Consider the following 17,521-nt stretch of genomic DNA (forward strand, 5'->3'; position numbering starts at 1 on the left):
GGGCTGCCCAAGAAGTATCTTTAATACTGTCTTTCTCGCAAGTGCAAGTCAGTAAGTATTTGCATCTTCTTGCCCTCCTGTACTCACTTGATGGGGCCTGCTGATTACAATGTTAGCATCTTGGGTATTGCATCTCCAAGGCGGTATCTCTTAGTAAATAAATTAGTGACTTGCTTTCTAAAAATAATCTCTTGTGAAAAATCGCCTTGAATGACAATTGTCAACAGATAGCCAGAATGAATTCTTTATAAGCTCCCACATTTTCTTCAAACATTTTTTCATCCTTATGTATTTGCAATAATCATTCTTACCTGGATACTAAGAATTGCTTGCTTGGTGTAATCATCTGTTAATAGAGGCAGGTAATCAAAGCTAGGTTTGTTCTGTTTACTTTTTAACAATTTGTGTGTTACAGAATTAGTGAATCCTCGGCAAACTGAAACATCAATCAGTACAAATCGGTCCCCAGAGAAATGTGCCCAAAGACAGAAGAGATTTAACTCTGCTTCACAGAGATCATCATCTTTACCACCTTCAACTCGTAAATTGAATACTCCAAGTAAGAGTTAGATGCATAGATCTCCCTGGCTGAAAGGAGGGGCATCCAAGCTGTGCGTACACGCCTCATGTTTTCTCTCTAGCACCTACTAGAGACTACTCTGAGCCCCAGGGTCCCTAAATAGGATCTTATTCAATAGTAGTATATCACTTGATTGCACAGATACTATGACTACAGGTGAAGAAATTATCACGATATATTACAATGAGATTTTGTGTGTGTGTGTGTGTGTCCAGCAAAATTTTTTTTGCAGCTCACTCCACTTGACAGTTTTTGAGATTATTGACGACTATCTAAGTAAATATTAGTTCAAACAAATTAAGCTAGCCTGAAAAAGATGTTGCTTTTTATATATTTACCTTCAATTTCTTTAGGCAGTTATAGCTATGGTTTTATGGTTTTAAAGGTTAAGCATTAGGTTTCTGTTTTCTTGATTTCCATTTTCAGAACGGCTGAAGATATTTGTATGTACCTGTGTTACAGGAATGTGCACTGGTGTTTCCATCTTATTTCCAGTCAATTTCTAAAATCCTGAAAAACCAGTTTTGAGTCTCAAGTGCTGACACAGCAGTCTGAAACACTAAAATGTTGACGGTGGTTCCCTCTAGGTGTTGGGATTATGAATTATTTTTATTTTGGATGCTTTTGTTTATCTTTCAAAAAGTTTTGCAATAAAATTGAATTCCATTAAAGTTACCAAAAAGTACTGAAAAGGGAAGTATGTTCTGCAATATAATGTATTATGTAGGAAAAAAAGAATATTTCCTCTTTGTTTTCTTCTGTAGCAAAAAGAGAGATTATGTTAACACCAGTGACTGTGGCTTATAGTCCAAAGCGATCTCCTAAAGAAAATTTGTCCCCAGGATTTAGTCATCTACTGAGCAAAAATGAAAGCAGTCCAACTCGGTAAGTTCTCTAAAATAGTAGAATAAAATATTTTATTATTGATTTTTTTCTTTTAAGTGTCTGCTTATGCCTGTAGCTATCACTGATTTTTCAGTTGCCAGTGGGAACCCTATGGATTTAAACCATTTAAATGAATGTCATACTGAAAATAAAGTACTATAATACATGAAAACAGTTTTTAAACTATGTAAACTGCTACCACTGAATTTAAAAACTGCCTCAGAGTCCCTCCAGCTTTTGGGTATAAATGATAATTGTTTCTTTTCCTGAAAAGGTTTATGATACAGGGAAATTTTTGAGCCATTTGTACAAGAAAGTGGGCTGTCCTGGTATGGCCCTGTCAGTACACGTAAGTTTCCCTGGGTGCCTGAAAAAATTGTTCTCTCTCTGAAGCAGGTCTGCAGTGCAAGCTGCCATGGGAAGCCTTGGACACCTGCAGTGTGAGAGCTGGTAACCTGGCTCCCTCAGGCTCTTGAGAAATGACTTAAAGCACATTGAACCTCAGTTTCCCCTTCTATAAAAAGGGATAGTACTTCCCTCCTATTTTATAAGGTTGTTAAAAAGATTGAAAGAGCTACTGTGTGGGTAAATGTTTCAAGTCTCCAATATGTAAATGTAATTTTGTGTTAGGAAATATAAATTAAATTTCAGTTTTAGAAAATTATATGACCAGCTTTTTTTTTTTTTTTTTTTAATACGTGAATATGTGAATTAACTGGATGCCAGCTCATCTTTCTAGTGGAGATAGGGAAAATCAATTAACATTTTTTTCTCACAAGCAACTTGCTTCGTTCAATAGATTTGATATACTTTTGGATGATTTAGATACTGTTCCTGTGTCTGCGTTACAACGTACCAATCCAAGGAAACAACTCCAGTTTCTTCCTCTAGATGACTTGGAAGGTATCTTTTTCCTAAAAAAAAATTATTAGTTATGGGTATAGTCATTCTTTTTGTGAATTTCTGGTATCTTTTCAAGGTCCTAAATATTTTAATATCCTGCACTTAAATAATTTCTGCCCAAGGACCTCTAAAAAGAGCATTCGTGATGCTCATATTATGTGTCAATGTTGTTCTCACTGACAAGCAATGTTAATGTTACTACTTACTGGGGCCATACTCTTCAGTTTTTCTCTTATATTCTGTAATTTCTGTGCAACTTAGGCGTTAGGTGATTTTTTTTTCTTTTTTTTTTAAAAGATTTATTTATTTATTTATTTGTGAGAGACAGAGAGAGAGAGAGAGAGACCAGAGACACAGGCAGAGGGAGAAGCAGGCTCCAAACAGGGAGCACGACATCAGACTCGATCCCGAGTCTCCAGGATCACGCCCTGGGCCAAAGGCAGCGCTAAACTGCTGAGCCACCTGGGCTGCCCTCTTTTTTCTCATTTATCTTTTTAAATTTGGAATAAAGTTACAAGAGAATGCATGTGACCCACTTGGGCAGGCCCTGTGACATGCTAGCTCTTTTCCATTGGTGTGGGTTTGTGTCCACTAGACAAGTGTTTAGCATTTAACTTTTTTTTCCTTCAAGTTTATTTATAGTTCATTTAAGTTCACACACCTTCATTTAGGGAAGTTATACATATTGTTAAACTGAGGGCAAAGCTTGTAGAATTCTGTGGAGAAAAAGCACTGAGTAAATATGATTGTTGTGTCTCTTTCCATTCCATTTTTTGGGTATGTGGCAGCCCTTTCCAGAAAGTGAAGTTAGATAATTTAGATAGTTATGTATATGATCTATTAGGAAAATTGATAAAAAAAAAAGAAATTTCTTTTCTCTCGACAGAAAAAAAATATTCAGAAACAGCCACCGACATCCATGTTAATCATAGCTCTTCTCCCGAACTGTTGCCAAATGGAGTGAAGAAAGTGTCTGTGCGATCAGCCTGGGAGAAGAATAAATCAGTTAGCTATGAACAGTGTAAGCCTGCATCAGTAGCACCACATGGTAATGATTTTGAGTATACAGCAAAAATTAGGACCCTAGCTGAAACGGAGCGGTTTTTTGATGAACTTACAAAAGAAAAAGACCAGGTAAAAACAAACAAAAACTTAAACCTTTTTCTGACCTTAATGCTTGTGTCTGAGGAATAGTCAGAAGGGAATTATTGAGGCCAGCCATCTCAGGAAGTTACTGTGGATAGCACACCAGAGCTGAGCTGGCCTTGCTGGTTAGGACGTTTTAAATGAATTTATATGAAGGCAAGCTGGACAAGAGAATACTAGGCTGAAGCCTGTCCTTTCCATTCTGTTGCAGACTTCCCTGCCATGAATCAGAATTCTTCTGTTTTCATTTAATTTTTTTTGTGTTAATAGATTGAGGCGGCTTTGAGTCGAATGCCTTCTACTGGAGGACGGATCACTTTGCAGACGAGATTGAATCAGGTGAAATGTCTTAGCTTGAATCTGGATTAGCTTTGTGACGCTGGCTAGTGCACCATTTTTCTAAGATGATGTTAATTTAGGCATCCTAAAGCAATTGGGCAAAACGGTTAACCTTTTAGGAAGTGTTTGGTGATTTAAGACTTTATTTAATTATTCATGAGAGACACACACAGGTAGAGACATAGGCAGAGGGAGAAGCAGGCTCCCTGTGGGGGACCTGGTGCAGGACTTGATCCCAGGACCCCGGGATCACGCTCTGAGCCAAAGGCAGACAGCCAACCACTGAGCCACCCAGATGCCCCTATAATATATTTTAGAATGGCATGCTGACTTTCGGGGGTAAAAAGTGATTTTTACCTTTATACCCATGAAAAAGACGTTCATGCCACTATGCGATATGCCTTCAAACAGATTTTACATTAAATTAATCCTCTCACATTAAAATGTTCCTTTTTGTATTCATTTTTTCCTCCCCAATATCTAATTTATTTCTCAGTCCCTTTCCGTTTAGTAAATACGTGAAACAGTTGTGCTTTGCACCTGGAATCGCTGTAGAGGTTAAAAAGAGAAATGTGATTCCATTACTGAGCAGGAGATGGTGCAGGTGAAGTGGGTCATGTGCATTTCTTTTAGTTGCTTTTCAGAGAGAACTAAAATACACGAAACCATGGGACTTACAAAATCACTTTTTGTAACATTTAATTAATCAATTAATTTAAAGATTTTATTTATTTATTCATGAGAGAGAGAGAGATACAAAGGGGAGAAACAGGCTCCATGCAGGGAGCCTGACTTGGGATTTGATCCTGGGTCTCTAGGATCATGCCCTAGGCTGAAGGCAGCACTAAACCGCTCAGCCACCCGGGCTGCCCTTTTTGTAACATTTTAAGCATAATAGCAAGGATAGGTCTCTTATATCACTGCGTGTTTTGGCCTTTCAGTGCTTTAATTTCAGGAAAAGTTCATTTTCAGATTGGTCTGTGATACCAGAAGGAAAAAAAAATGCAAAGGAAACAGCAGCGGTCTTTTCCTAGGGCCTATATCCTAACTTCTTAAGACTGTAAGTCTCTTGGGATGCCTGGGTGGCTCAGCGGTTGCCTGCCTTCGGCCCAGTGCATAATCCTAGAGTCCCAGGATCGAGTCCCACATTGGGCTCCCTGCATGGAGCCTGCTTCTCTCTCTGCCTGTGTCTCTTGCCTTTATTTCTGTGTCTCTCATGAGTAAATAAATAAAATCTTTAAAAAAAGTCTACTCAATATAAGACTCAACACATGAAGCTCTTCTTCCTTATTGGGAAGACAGAAGGAAAACTTCTGGATATTCAGATCTAAATTTATCTGAAACATTTGTTTAATATTTTTTATGTAATGGTTGTAAGCTCTTAAAATAACTTAAAAGGCAGGCTTTTAAGATTCTTTTTTATGATTTATTTATTTATTCATGAGAGACGCACACACAGAGGTAGAGATATAGGCAGAGAGAGAGAGAGAAGCAGGCTCCATGTAGGAAGCCCGAAGTGGGACTTGATCCTGAGACTCTGGGATCATGCCCTAAGCCAAAGGCAGATACTCATCCGCTGAGCCACCGAAGCATCCCAAAAGGCAGTAGATTTTATTCATACATGTCAAAGCTGTTTGTGTTCGGTAAGGAGACCAGTGACAGAAAAAGGAACTTGAGAATGCTTATTTATGATTCATAAGTGAAAAAGGTAAAATTGGGCAAAAAAAGATGAAAAATATTCAGCCTCACCAATGAGTAAAAAAAAATACAAATTTGAACAAAAGCATCATTTTAAAAGATTTGTTTATTTGAGAGAGAAGAGAGGGCATGCAAATGTGTCAGAAAAGGGGCAGAGGGAGAGAATCTCAAGCAGACTCCCTACTGAGCTCAAAGCTGGACATAGGGCTGGATCTCATGACCCTGAGACCGTGACCTGACCTCAAATTAAGAGGCAGATGTTCAATGGACTAAGCCACCCAGTTGCCTCCAAAAGCATCATTTAAAACCAAACCAAACAAAAAACTATTACATAGGCAGGTATTTAAATGTGTGTGTGCGTGTGCACACGCACACACGAAAATATACCCAGGATGGAGAAAAGCATATTCTCATATATGGCAGGTAGAAGAGGAAATTGTCACAAACAAACTTTCTGGAGTATAGTTTAACATGTATCCAAAGCTTTAGAATACTTGTTTCTTTGGACCTAGCATTTTTACTTCTGGGAATGATTCCTTTTTTTTTTTTTTTTTTTTTTTTTATTTATGATAGTCACAGAGAGAGAGAGAGAGAGGCAGAGACACAGGCAGAGGGAGAAGCAGGCTCCATGCACCGGGAGCCCGATGTGGGATTCGATCCCGGGTCTCTAGGATCGCGCCCTGGGCCAAAGGCAGGCGCCAAACCGCTGCGCCACCCAGGGATCCCTGGGAATGATTCCTAAGGCAGTACTTACAGATGTGTGCAAAGAAATCTTTTTTTTTTTTTTTTTTTAAGATTTTATTTATTCATGAGAGGCAGAGACATAGGCAGAGGGAGAAGCAGGCTCCATGCAGGGAGCCCGACGTGCGACTTGATCCCGGGTCTTCAGGATCATGCCCTGGGCTGAAGGTGATGCTAAACCACTGAGCCACCCAGGCTGCCTGCAAAGAAATGTTTTTTTATTTTTTATTTTTTATTTTATTTATTTATTTATTTTTTAAAATTTATTTATTATAGTCACACACAGAGAGAGAGGGGGGGGGGGGCAGAGACATAGGCAGAGGGAGAAGCAGGCTCCATGCACCGGTAGCCCGATGTGGGATTCGATCCCGGGTCTCCAGGATCGCGCCCTGGGCCAAAGGCAGTCACCAATCCGCTGCGCCACCCCGGGATCCCTATTTTTTATTTTTTTAAGAAATTTTTTTTTAAAGAATATTTATTGCAGCATTATTTATGGCATCCAATTAGAAGCAACCTAAATTTCTACTAAAAAATCTTTGGTTAAACCTAATGGACTAATACACATTAATTTCAAATGATTATATAGAAAGATATTTCAATTTTTTTTTTTTTAATTTTTATTTATTTATGATAGTCACAGAGAGAGAGAGAGAGGCAGAGACACAGGCAGAGGGAGAAGCAGGCTCCATGCACCGGGAGCCCGATGTGGGATTCGATCCCGGGTCTCCAGGATCGCGCCCTGGGCCAAAGGCAGGCGCCAAACCGCTGCGCCACCCAGGGATCCCTAGAAAGATATTTCATAACAAAAGTTCAGTTGAAAAATGTTTTGAAGTAAACAATTTCATTGTTTTTGTTTTTCTTCTTAATGATGTGAATATCTACAGAAAAAAAAAACAGGAAAGAAGAACTGGTTATTTTTACTCTGTTTTCTAACTTTTATCTTGAACATTTGATCCTTATATTTTTAATTTTTATTTATTTTTTAAAGAATTTCGTTATTCATTTGAGAGAGAGAAGGAGCCAGGGGTTGGAGAGGGAGAAGGAGGCTCCCCACTGAGCAAGGAGCCGAACTCCTGGGCTTGACTCTGGGATCACGACTTGAGCTGAAGGCAGAAGCTTAACTCACTGAGCCATCCAAGCACCCCTTATATGATTTTTTTAAAATTAAAGTTGTTTAAAAGGAATTTTTAAAGTTTTATTTCAGAATACCACTGGAGTTAATACCGAGTAAAGTATCTAAAATGATAAATTTATATTCTAGGCACTATTTATTTAATAATAGTACTGTTTATTTAAAAATAGCGGTTGTTACATTGATGTGTTGTGAAATCTGTTTCTTGGAAAAACTCCTCCAGCTTGTTCCCTTCTTTTTAACTTAGAAATTCTTGTCAGAAGAAAGTTTGTTTGGCATACGCCTAAGTGGGATAGGCCCCAGTCCATGTGTCCATTTCTTCTGCTGAAGTGTGAAGTACCATCTTGACTGGTTCAGCCTGAGTCAGAGACTTACTAGCTTCTTGCAGTTATTTGTATCAAGCTTGCTGGAATTTCTAGACTCCAAGTAGCATGTGTGCTGAGGCTCTGTTGAGGTGCAGGGTTGTTTTGAATGGTTGAAAAGTGGATTCGCGTTGTTAATTTAAAGAAATAAACAAGATGTGTGTAAAAAAAGTAACTGTGATTTGAATGTTTATACTTGCTCCTTTTTTTTTTTTTTTTTTTGCTGAAAGAAAGGTCAATTTGGTGGTAATTATAGAACCAGCGAATTTGATGTAGAATTCTAACAAAACTTTTCCTGTTATTTTCCTTCAGGAAGCTCTGGAAGATCGTTTGGAAAGGATTAATCGAGAACTGGGCTCAGTTCGAATGACATTAAAGAAATTTCATGTTTTGCGCACCTCTGCAAATCTCTGAGATTTGTACCCATTAAATTTTGAGATGTTTTTGTTTGCACTAACGTATAATTATGCACTCAGAAATGGCAAACTATTTTGTACTGTTTATAAGCCTTCAAATAGTAGTTTTACAATCATGCTATTCTTTACACTTGCTATTTTATACTTCAAATGGCCACATATTTTCAAGATATTTTTGTTATGCTCAGGAATCTCTTGTATATTTTACTATTTAAAAAGTATTATTTTTAAATAGTATCAGTCTCCAGTTTATATCAATAGTAAGAAAATGTAAACAGGGGAGGCAGCTTGTTTCTAAACAAATAGTGTTATCCTTTTACAATTAACTTTGCACACTAATTTTATATACTTGTCCTACATTGTGAATATGATTCTTTTCTTAAAATAAATGCTTAAGAACAGCTTCCATAATGATAGACTAATACATGCTGAATGTAAAAAAAAAAAAAAAAAAAAAGCATCATACCCTGGAAATTTAGCTGTGTTGAAATTCTTTTCTTAATGGCAATGCAGTTTCTCTTAGGAATATGTCTTAGAGTGAATATTAGAATAGTAATAGTGGAAATATTGGAAATAATGAAATATTGGAAAGCTTTGAAAATTATGAATAACTCATTTTGTTTCCCTTGAACTTTACTGTTGATAAAGAAAGAAAAATGAGAGTTGTAATTCTTTAATGTCATATATGTAGTACTTTTCAGAAAGCGGCAAGCAGTTGGGGAGCTGTAGCTTTCTGTTCAGCATTCTGGGTGGAACTGTGTCCCTCCAGTGGCAAGAAGTTGATGGATGAAGCTTTGATGAAAGGCCACCACCCAGTGAGGTTATAAGAGCAGCCCTGGTTTCCTCTGTGTCAGGCTTCAGCTCTCAGAGTCACCATGCAGATGTTTTTAATCCCGCTCCACACTTTCACCCCTGCCAAAAAATCCCACAAGAAACAAAACCCCAACTGCTGCCATAGTAGGTGCTGTAAGGCTGCTAGGTTCAGATCAGAGCACCCTACCCTGCTTGTTCCTGGACAGGGAATGTGTGTGGGTGGAGCTTTGGCCTTGCTGGAGGGCTCCAGCTCACTGCCTTGGTAGTACCTCTTCACTCTTGGATGTGGCATGTAGGCAGGAGGCTGTGCTCTGGTCAGCATCACTAGCAGGTAGTCAAGTCTGGGCTGCTCCACTGCCCACTTTTTTGGTGGCTGGTCAGAATCCAGAGCCCACGTATTCATGTATGTATTGATCAATAGACTCATCCTTAAATTTTCAAAATTGATTCCCACTGATAATACTCAGGTTTTAAAGCTTGGTTTTCTTTTGAGCTTTTTCTTCTTATGTGACTCTTAAATAGCTTGTAGTTCTAATGAACCAAGCCAACCATTACTCCACTAGGGTCTATGTATGCCTTTGAGCAGGGATCTCAAACTGTCTTTGAGCACCCTTCACCAAAGCTTTCTTGGCTGAGCCCCAGGCCTGATGCCCAGTTGTGCTCCCTTCTCAGCTTTGGGGAGGGGGGTTCTCCGTAGGGAGGGGCCACTGACACCTGCCTCTCCTGTTCCTATCCAAGAATTGAATCTTTGCTCCAAATCCTGCAACTAGTTGAAGACCTTGGCTAATCACAGTTAATCATCAACAGAATAAGTGCCTTTATTCATGTTATTTTTTTCTAGCCTTTTTTTTTTGTAAGTCAACTACTTATAGTAAAAAGTTAATTTTAATCAAGCTCCAGTACAGCTGTGTCAAGACCTAGTAAAGGGATTGACTTTACTGATGGTATTCCCTTTATGTTCCTACACAAAACTTGAAACTTACTAGGATATTCATTGTCCCCTCCTTTTATCATGAAGTCCATTACCTCAGAAGAATAGGGAATTGTGGTTTCAAAAGAGTGAGTTTTGTCTTAGTAGTCGCTATTGGCTTATCCCAAGAAAGATCTGAAACCCCATCAAAACCTCTTCTGTGCCTCTTAGAAAACATATGCTTTGATTCTTGAAATGTATAATAGATGGGAAGTATCAGTCACTTATTTAAAAATTAAACCTTTTTTCTTCATAACTGTGAAGAGGAGAACCAAGGAAAATCTTTTCAGCCATCCTTCCCTTTTTTTGTGTGCTTAATTTACGAACACAGAATGCTCAACTTAAAAACAACTCTGCCTCAAAGGTGGCAATCTTAGAAAGCAGCTGGTGTCCCTGGGAGGTCAACTACTTTGCTCCCAGGTGGGGCTGAGCTGCAGAGGAAAAACAACCGGAGTGCATCTTCCACTTCTAGGAAGTACCTTTTTAAATGCAAATAGAATTAACTCTCCATCTTCACCTGGTTCTGCCCCCTTCCTCCCCTTCCGGTGCCTCAAGGCACCAGATGTGTTCATGCTGACGCAGTCGAGGTGGCTCAGTGCAGGGGTGCTGGGCTGGGGAAGAAGAGCCCGGGGAACCTGGGTCACCACCAGGCTTAGGCCTGTCTGCCTCTGCAGCTTGAGATAAAATGATGCAATAAGAAGCTTCCTTCCATTTTAAAAGAGATTATGTAAACTACCTGGTGCTTAGTAACTTTTCAACAAAAGTACACAAGTCAGATTCATTCTGAGTTACAGAGGCTTTTGAAGTAGTGATTTAGTACTTTGTGTGTGTGTGTGTGTGATTTAGTACTTTTTAAATAGAAAAGTAGGTTGTGCCCCTAGCAATTGACTTAAAATTTACCTTGGGTTGGTTGACATTTCTGTTAGGTGGTCTAAGATGTTCTCTCCACCTTTTTTGCAGAAAAAAGATTTCTTGGAGTTGAAATGGTTTTTCTGGCATGAGGTGGCTTTTTTGTTTCTTCAAGTGACTTAAAACTGGTAATCTGTTGGGTATTATGTTCAGAGGCATTATAAATAGGTGATTTGGGGGTAATTTAATGTAAATCTAAGTTGTTTTCCTTAAAAAATGAAAAATGTTGACAATGTAACCAAAATAATTGCGCCTTTTAACATTCCCGAATTAGATCTCTGTAGTTGATGGCCTGTAAAGCAGGACTGTGGGAAGGTCACACCTGTACCGGGCATCAGAAGAGCCATATGAAGATACTGATGGCTTTTAGAGTTTGACAAACAGCCAAAATGTGTTCTCCTTTTTAACTCTGAAAAACCAGGTGCTTTGCTGAATGCTATTTAAGTTTAAATTCTGCACTTATGTAATAATTAGACATTTTGTCATTTTACTTATCTCGAAAGCAGTTTTCACTAAATTTTAATGTGCCACTTGGTCTGTGAGTCTTTAAGAAGCTTTAAAACATAAGTGCACACCTAGCGCCCTTTAAGAGTCGTACAGGTAAATCATGTTTACCCATCATGAGTGAGTGTGTGTGGTCATATGTACAGGTCTGATTCAACCAATTATGTTGCACAAATTTTGCAGGAAAAAATGTTTTGCCAAGAGTTCTGTGGCAGTTTGATAATATATTAAACTACATCAGTATTCTTAGGACCTGTGTTACAAAGCTTTCTCCTTCTGATTTATGTTTTATTTCAATAGCTGCCTCTCAAATAGGAGGAATCAAGCCATAAATTTGCATTTGCTAGACGTGATAGACCATGTCATCCCTGTGACTACAGACTTCAAAGATAATTGTTTTATTCACAGTTGCACTGTAACAGTGACCAGTATAATGTGAAAACTTGCTTCCTCCAGTGCTGCTGACGGTTAGGCAAAGACAAGTGCTTGTTGCAGTTGTTTTTAAATCTAGGCAAGTATTGGAGTAATGGAATTGTAAGCTCTGTGAGAGCAGGGACCATCATGTCTTCATTCTTGCATATAGGCACTCAATAAATATTTGTGGATACGAACTGTCTTGAGATCTTAGTGTATTTCTTCTTACCAGGTAACTGTGGGATCTGCTCTTTGACCGAATGAAGGCCTCCAAGTTTTGAGTGCCGTCATGGCAGGGTTAAAATGGTATCATCCAGGTGCTCAGTTCTGGAGGGTGGACAAAGAGCCTCACTCTGGAGTTCTCTGTATGCCCCCCAAAACCTCTCTTAGTGGGCTTTAAGGCACTTGGTGGATGGAGGAAGGTGGGGGTTTCGGTTTCGTATTTGTTGGGACACCTTCACTTCTCTCACCAATTGTCATAAGAGGTATTTTGAGGGCAGCTTGCAGCCCAGGGCATGATCCTGGAGACCCCTGATGGAGTCCCACGTCGGGCTCCCTGCATGGAGCCTGCTTCTCCCTCTGCCCGTGTCTGCCTCTCTTTCTCTGTGTCACTATGAATAAATAAATCTTAGGAAAAAAAAAAAAGGTATTTTGAGAGTTGTTGGCTTTCCTGGCGGCCTCTTCTAGTTCTGACTGTAGCCACAGGGGTGAGCAGCCTCTGGTGGTTTTGCTGTATCTCTGACTGCATCTGGACAGCCTTGGACTGCTTTAATCTTAGCACTTGCCCTTCCGGGGGAAAAAGCACTCCTCGCCCATCGAAGGTGATATGCGAGCTAGGCTTTAGGTGTGCCCTGTTTAGTTCCATTACTTCAGAAGATCTTGGCAAATAAGGCCATTTTTGCTCAATGTAAATACTACGTGCTTCACGATTTGTTTTAAGTGTCACCCGGTGCCCCCTCGGCGGTCTTGTGGGCCGCTGGAGAGTCCAGTCAGGAGGGAATACAAGATAAAGCTATTTCTGACCCTTTCCCAGTTGGACTTGGAGGTCGGGAACTGCAGCTTCGCGCACACGCCTTCGCGGTACCGGTGACCGAGGGGCCTTCGGGGCCTTCGGGGCCAGCTCCGAGCTCGAGCTCGCTGCCGGCCGCAGCCTGGTCCCCGGTGCGAGGCTCCGGCGCGCAGGGGTGGGCCTCGTGGGCCGCTGTGACGTGGCGAGTGCCCCGCGGGGTGCGGCGTGTTCCAGCGCTGTCCTGCTCCCTAACTCCGTTTCTAGAAGGCCCCTGGCGAGGCTGGGGGATGGGGGCGCCCCCTCCGGCGGGGAGACGGGGAGACGGCGAGCCGGCCGCGAGCGTGCGGGAGCTTCCGGCGGGGCCCAGCCCTGGGGCGGGCGGGCGGGGCGGCCCCTCTCGCCGGGACTCGCCGCCGCTCCCCGCGCGGCCTGACGGAGGCGCAGGCCCGCCGCCGCCTGGGGGAATGCGAGGCGGGCGCGGCGGGCGCGGGCGAGGCGGGCGAGGCGGGCGAGGCGGGCAGCAGCGGCCGCTGGGGCGCGCGGGGAGCGGCGGCGCCGCGGCGTAGAGCTGTGTCCCCGGTCCGCGCCCCCGCCCCGCCCCGCCCCGCCCGGCCCCGCGCCCCCCCGGCTCCCCGCGCCCCCCGCCCCCCCGCGGGGCCGGCACGTGCGCCCGCCGCCCGCGCCGACGGCCGGGGAGCTATGCCCGCCGGGGCCCCGCCGCTCTCCCGGGGCCCGCGCCTCCCCGGCGGCGTGAGGCGGCGGCGGCGGCCCGGGGCGGCCGAAGAGGACGGAGCCGCGGGCGCGAGCGGGGTGAGTGCGAGCGCGGGGAGCCGGGGGGGGGGGGTGGGGGGCGCGGGGGCCGGGGGGGGGGCCGGGGCGCGGAGGGCGCGGAGGGCGTGGAGGGCGTGGCGCGCGGGGCCCCCAGGCTCGTCTCCGAATCCCCGCCCTCCCCTCCCCCCCCTCCCCCAAGACGAGCGTCCCCGCGGGCCGGGGCAGGTGAGTGTGAGCGAGCGCCGCGCGGGGCCTGCGGTGGGCACAGCCCGAGCCCGACCAGCCCGGCGGGCGTCCCTGCGGCCCTGCGGCGGCCTGAGCACGGGGTGTGGCCCTGGGGAGACCTCAACTTGGGAGAAGCTCCCCAGGGACGCCTCTGGCTGGAGGGAAACCTGGCCCATCCCCGTCCGGAGCGGCTCCCCGTCCTGTGCCACCTGGGTGCCGGCCTCTGAGAGCTCCAGCCTTCCCCTTCCACCCTGCCTCGCATCCTTTCTTGCCAGGGGCAGGTCTGATGGCTGTGTGAGGGACAGGGGGACACTTCCTCCCCCCCCCCCCCCCAAGGAACCCCAAATCGACATACTGAGTAAACAGTGTGCTTGCTAGACAAATGTCATTTCAAGGCGAGTCCTCTAGCTCTGTCCCCTTTGAGCAGACCTGCTGCCCCTGTAGAGAATGTGGAATTTAAGATTCCTCATCCTACTCTGCTCTCCCTACCTCTGAAATAGAGAGGGCTGGGGGGGGCAGGGGGTGGCACTTGTGCAAAGTCTCAGGCTTGCCCGCCTCACCCTCTCCAGAAGTGGGATTCTTCAAAGGAGACCTCCTCGGAGCGTCTTTCTTGGTCCACTACCAGCTCTCACCCGAGCCCCACCTGGGAGTCACTGCAGCTCCTAGGACGGGGCCCTCTCCTTCATCTGGACCTGAACTAGCAGCCAGGCCCCCAGCATGACTGTCTCTGCTCTGAAGTGTCACTGCACTTTATGTTTCTTGTGTGACTCTTACCACCGTCTGCCTTATGTTACAGTTACTTTTTGTGCCTGGCTTATCTTCTCTGCTGGCTTGTGAGCTCCTGGAGGGAGGAGAGGCCTGGATTTTGATTCAGCCCCAGTCCCCTGCCCTGGCTCAGGCACCCTCTGAATAGTCAGCAGCATCCAGATGGAGCAGAAGCCCCCTCCCCAGCTTGCCACCGGGACCTCTGCTCATCTGGCTCCTGGACGTTTGCAGTTATGTTATTTTTCTGCTCTTGAGAAACTGTGTGCCCTGATGAGATTCCCCATCCCTCTCCCTTTGCAGAAGAAACACTATGAGTTAGGTACGGCTGTTTTTCTTGTAGGGAGTGACTTGCCAAATGACTAGGACAGTACATGCTCTGCTGTTCTCCGGGTGGTGAGTGTGGAATGGGCCTTCTCTCTGGCCTCCTGAGACTCCCCATGTGCAGGGAAACTGTAGGGTAGAGAATAGGGCCACGCAGGTCAAGGTTCCAGCCTGGCAGTCCTACAGTGTCTGTGTGAGCTTCACTAAGACACTTGGTTTCTCTTGGTCTTGATTGGTCCTTATGGAATCTGAAAGAAAATTTCTCTGGACATATAGGCCCCTCTGGATCTGGGCCAGGCCTCCTCTGCTCTCTCTTATCAACTTTCTTTCTTTCTTTTTTTTTAAGATTTTATTTATTCATGAGAGACACACAGAGACAGGCAGAGACACAGGCTGAGGGAGAAGCAGGCTCCATGCAGGGATCCCAGCATGGGATTCAATCCCGGTTCTCCAGGATCACGCCCCAGGCTGAAGGCGGTGCCAAACCGCTGAGCCCCCCGGGCTGCCCTCTGAGGCCAGTTTTAAAAACCAAGCAGATCTCCTAACCATCCCAACCAGTTAAACCTTTCCCATTTGGTCTCTGAGAAGAGCCAGTCATGGAGAATGTGCACTCATTTGTAGAGATTAGAAGAGGAAACGTCTGGTCCTTCAAGATCATTGCTTTGATGCTTTTGAAAAAGATGCCACAGGCCATGTGCTCTGCATCAGAAGGGTGCAGACTCTCGCTCCTGAGGTCTTAGCACTGGTCGGGAGAGGTGGTCAGAGTCAGCAGTCATGGGCTTGCACGCCACTTCAGCCTTGCTTACATGAGATCAATGCCTTTGCAGACAGCCACTCTGAAACCAGCTTAACAGGATCCCCTGCCCTGGACACGGATGCAGCTAAGCGGTCTGGGCATTGCGTCTGGAGCTCGCTCCATTGATCTTTATTAAGCTTTTGCTGGGTCCCCGGGGGTGTTATTAAATGGAGCCATGGCAAAGCCACGTCTGTTTTGCTCTAAAACTGTAACAGTGGCATTGCACCCTCTGCTCAAGGCTTTGGATAGTCTTCCAGGAAAAATTTCTCTTCGAATTTAGGGCCAGGCAAACTTTGCCTCCCGTGCAGGAAACTAGGTTGCTACTCTTTTGACAATGAGAAGGAAGGTGGGGAAGGAAGACATGCATTGTGTGTATACTCTGCACACGCAACGTGTGCACAGGGCTGCCTCGCGCTCTGCAGGTTAGGTAGTATTCTTCCCCCATTTTCTCAGAGAAAGAAATGTACCCATTTCTGCCCGATTCTCCCCTTCCCTCCCACACTGTCTTTCTGAGGGATCATGGTTACTTTTTCTTCTTGGCTTCCAGGGTGATTGGTGCACAATGTAGTATTCCATCTAGTAACTATATTCACTGAGCCTCATGGTTAGCATATTTATTCCTTTTTTTTAAAAGATTTATTTATTTATTTGTTCATGATAGACACACACACACAGAGAGAGGCAGAGACATAGGCAGAGGCAGAAGCAGGCTCCATGCCGGGAGCTTGATGTGGGACTCGATCCCAGGACTCTGGGATCACGCACTGAGCCAAAGGGAGACGCTCAACTACTGAGCCACCCAGGTGTCCCCCCGCAAAAAAAAAAAAAAAAAAAAAAAATTAAATGGCAGGCATAGTTCAGAGGAGGAGATGCCCTTTCTGGGTAAGTCATTCAGGGCTGACTTCCTGGAAGAGGTGGTATTTGAACAAGGCCTTGAATGGGTGGAGTTTTGATGGCCACAGCACCTGTAAAGGTGTTTTCTGGTAAAGAACCAGAAAAGTTCTGATGTGAAGGGAGAGGATTGGTCTGGAGGGTAAAGTGGGATGGCTAGTGATGCTTTTCCACATTGTCTCCAGCCCTGACAGTGCCTGAGAAGGCTGGAGTTGGGAGGGTTGCACCCTCGTGAGGATTAGAAGCTGAGGCCAACAGAAGAGAAGCAACTTGCCCAGGACTCTTCTTTCAGCCTGGAACCCAGGTCACTGATTACCAGCCCAGTGCTCTCTCCTGACACCAAGGATGATGGCAGCAGGCTTGCACCTTGGCCTTTTCCTCCCATAAAATGGTTATAAGGGTACCGACTCCCTCACACCCAGCCCAGCAAACACCATGACAAAGCCAGGCTCAAGCTTTATGGCCAAAGACATAGAGAGCACTGTTGGAGAGGAGAGCTGGCATTTGCTTTCATTACTCATATTAACAACTGCCCTTGCCAGAGGACGGGAAGAAAATTAACCAACAGGCAGGGTTCTGTTAACAGACAAATCAAAATCCCAAGCCATAGCCTTGGAGGAGAGCACGGAAAAAGCAGTTTCCCATCCTCTCCTGGCTGAAGTCCCTCATCCTTCACAAAGCTTTCCCGTGGTGGGAATGTGGTCGCGAGTCAGGGTGCAGCGGGAAGCAGAGAGTCACCGAAACTGCAGTGGGACTCTGGGACCCCAGAGACTGATCCTGTCTCAGAGCCCTGTGATAGATGGGGTGTAGACATGCCTACCTACAGCCGTGGGAATGCTAGTTCTGCAGAGCAGAAGACTTCCAGTTATAATGTATCATAGGGCACGTGTGCACCCAGCTATAAGGTACCACAATGACTATATTAGGGAGC

At 44.5% G+C, this 17,521-nt stretch overlaps 2 protein-coding genes across 37 annotated transcripts in view; both read left to right on the top strand.

The window, feature by feature from the left end:
• MPHOSPH9 (M-phase phosphoprotein 9) overlaps positions 1–12,009 on the top strand; it is a 69,676-nt gene extending 57,667 nt beyond the window's left edge. For 16 of the 18 annotated variants that reach the window (XM_026017142.2, XM_072725075.1, XM_072725077.1 and 13 more), the window contains 6 exons: positions 416–559; positions 1,345–1,465; positions 2,265–2,368; positions 3,255–3,502; positions 3,785–3,853; positions 8,099–12,009. In XM_026017142.2, coding sequence (XP_025872927.2) covers positions 416–559; positions 1,345–1,465; positions 2,265–2,368; positions 3,255–3,502; positions 3,785–3,853; positions 8,099–8,200 — 788 coding nt within the window. In that variant the 3' untranslated portion in view covers positions 8,201–12,009. Of the gene's footprint in view, positions 1–415; positions 560–1,344; positions 1,466–2,264; positions 2,369–3,254; positions 3,503–3,784; positions 3,854–8,098 lie in introns of those variants that run through there. The other 2 variants (XM_072725079.1, XM_072725073.1) reach the window with 1 other exon arrangement.
• Positions 12,010–13,453: 1,444 nt separating this feature from the next.
• PITPNM2 (phosphatidylinositol transfer protein membrane associated 2) overlaps positions 13,454–17,521 on the top strand; it is a 139,043-nt gene continuing 134,975 nt past the window's right edge. For all 19 annotated transcript variants that reach the window (XR_011995011.1, XR_011995014.1, XR_011995013.1 and 16 more), the window contains exon 1: positions 13,454–13,631. The gene's annotated coding sequence lies outside the window, so the exon portion shown is untranslated. The remainder of the gene's footprint in view (positions 13,632–17,521) is intronic.

This window comes from Vulpes vulpes, chromosome 10, assembly GCF_048418805.1.
Source record: "Vulpes vulpes isolate BD-2025 chromosome 10, VulVul3, whole genome shotgun sequence".
NCBI classification, from domain to species: Eukaryota; Metazoa; Chordata; class Mammalia; order Carnivora; family Canidae; genus Vulpes; species Vulpes vulpes.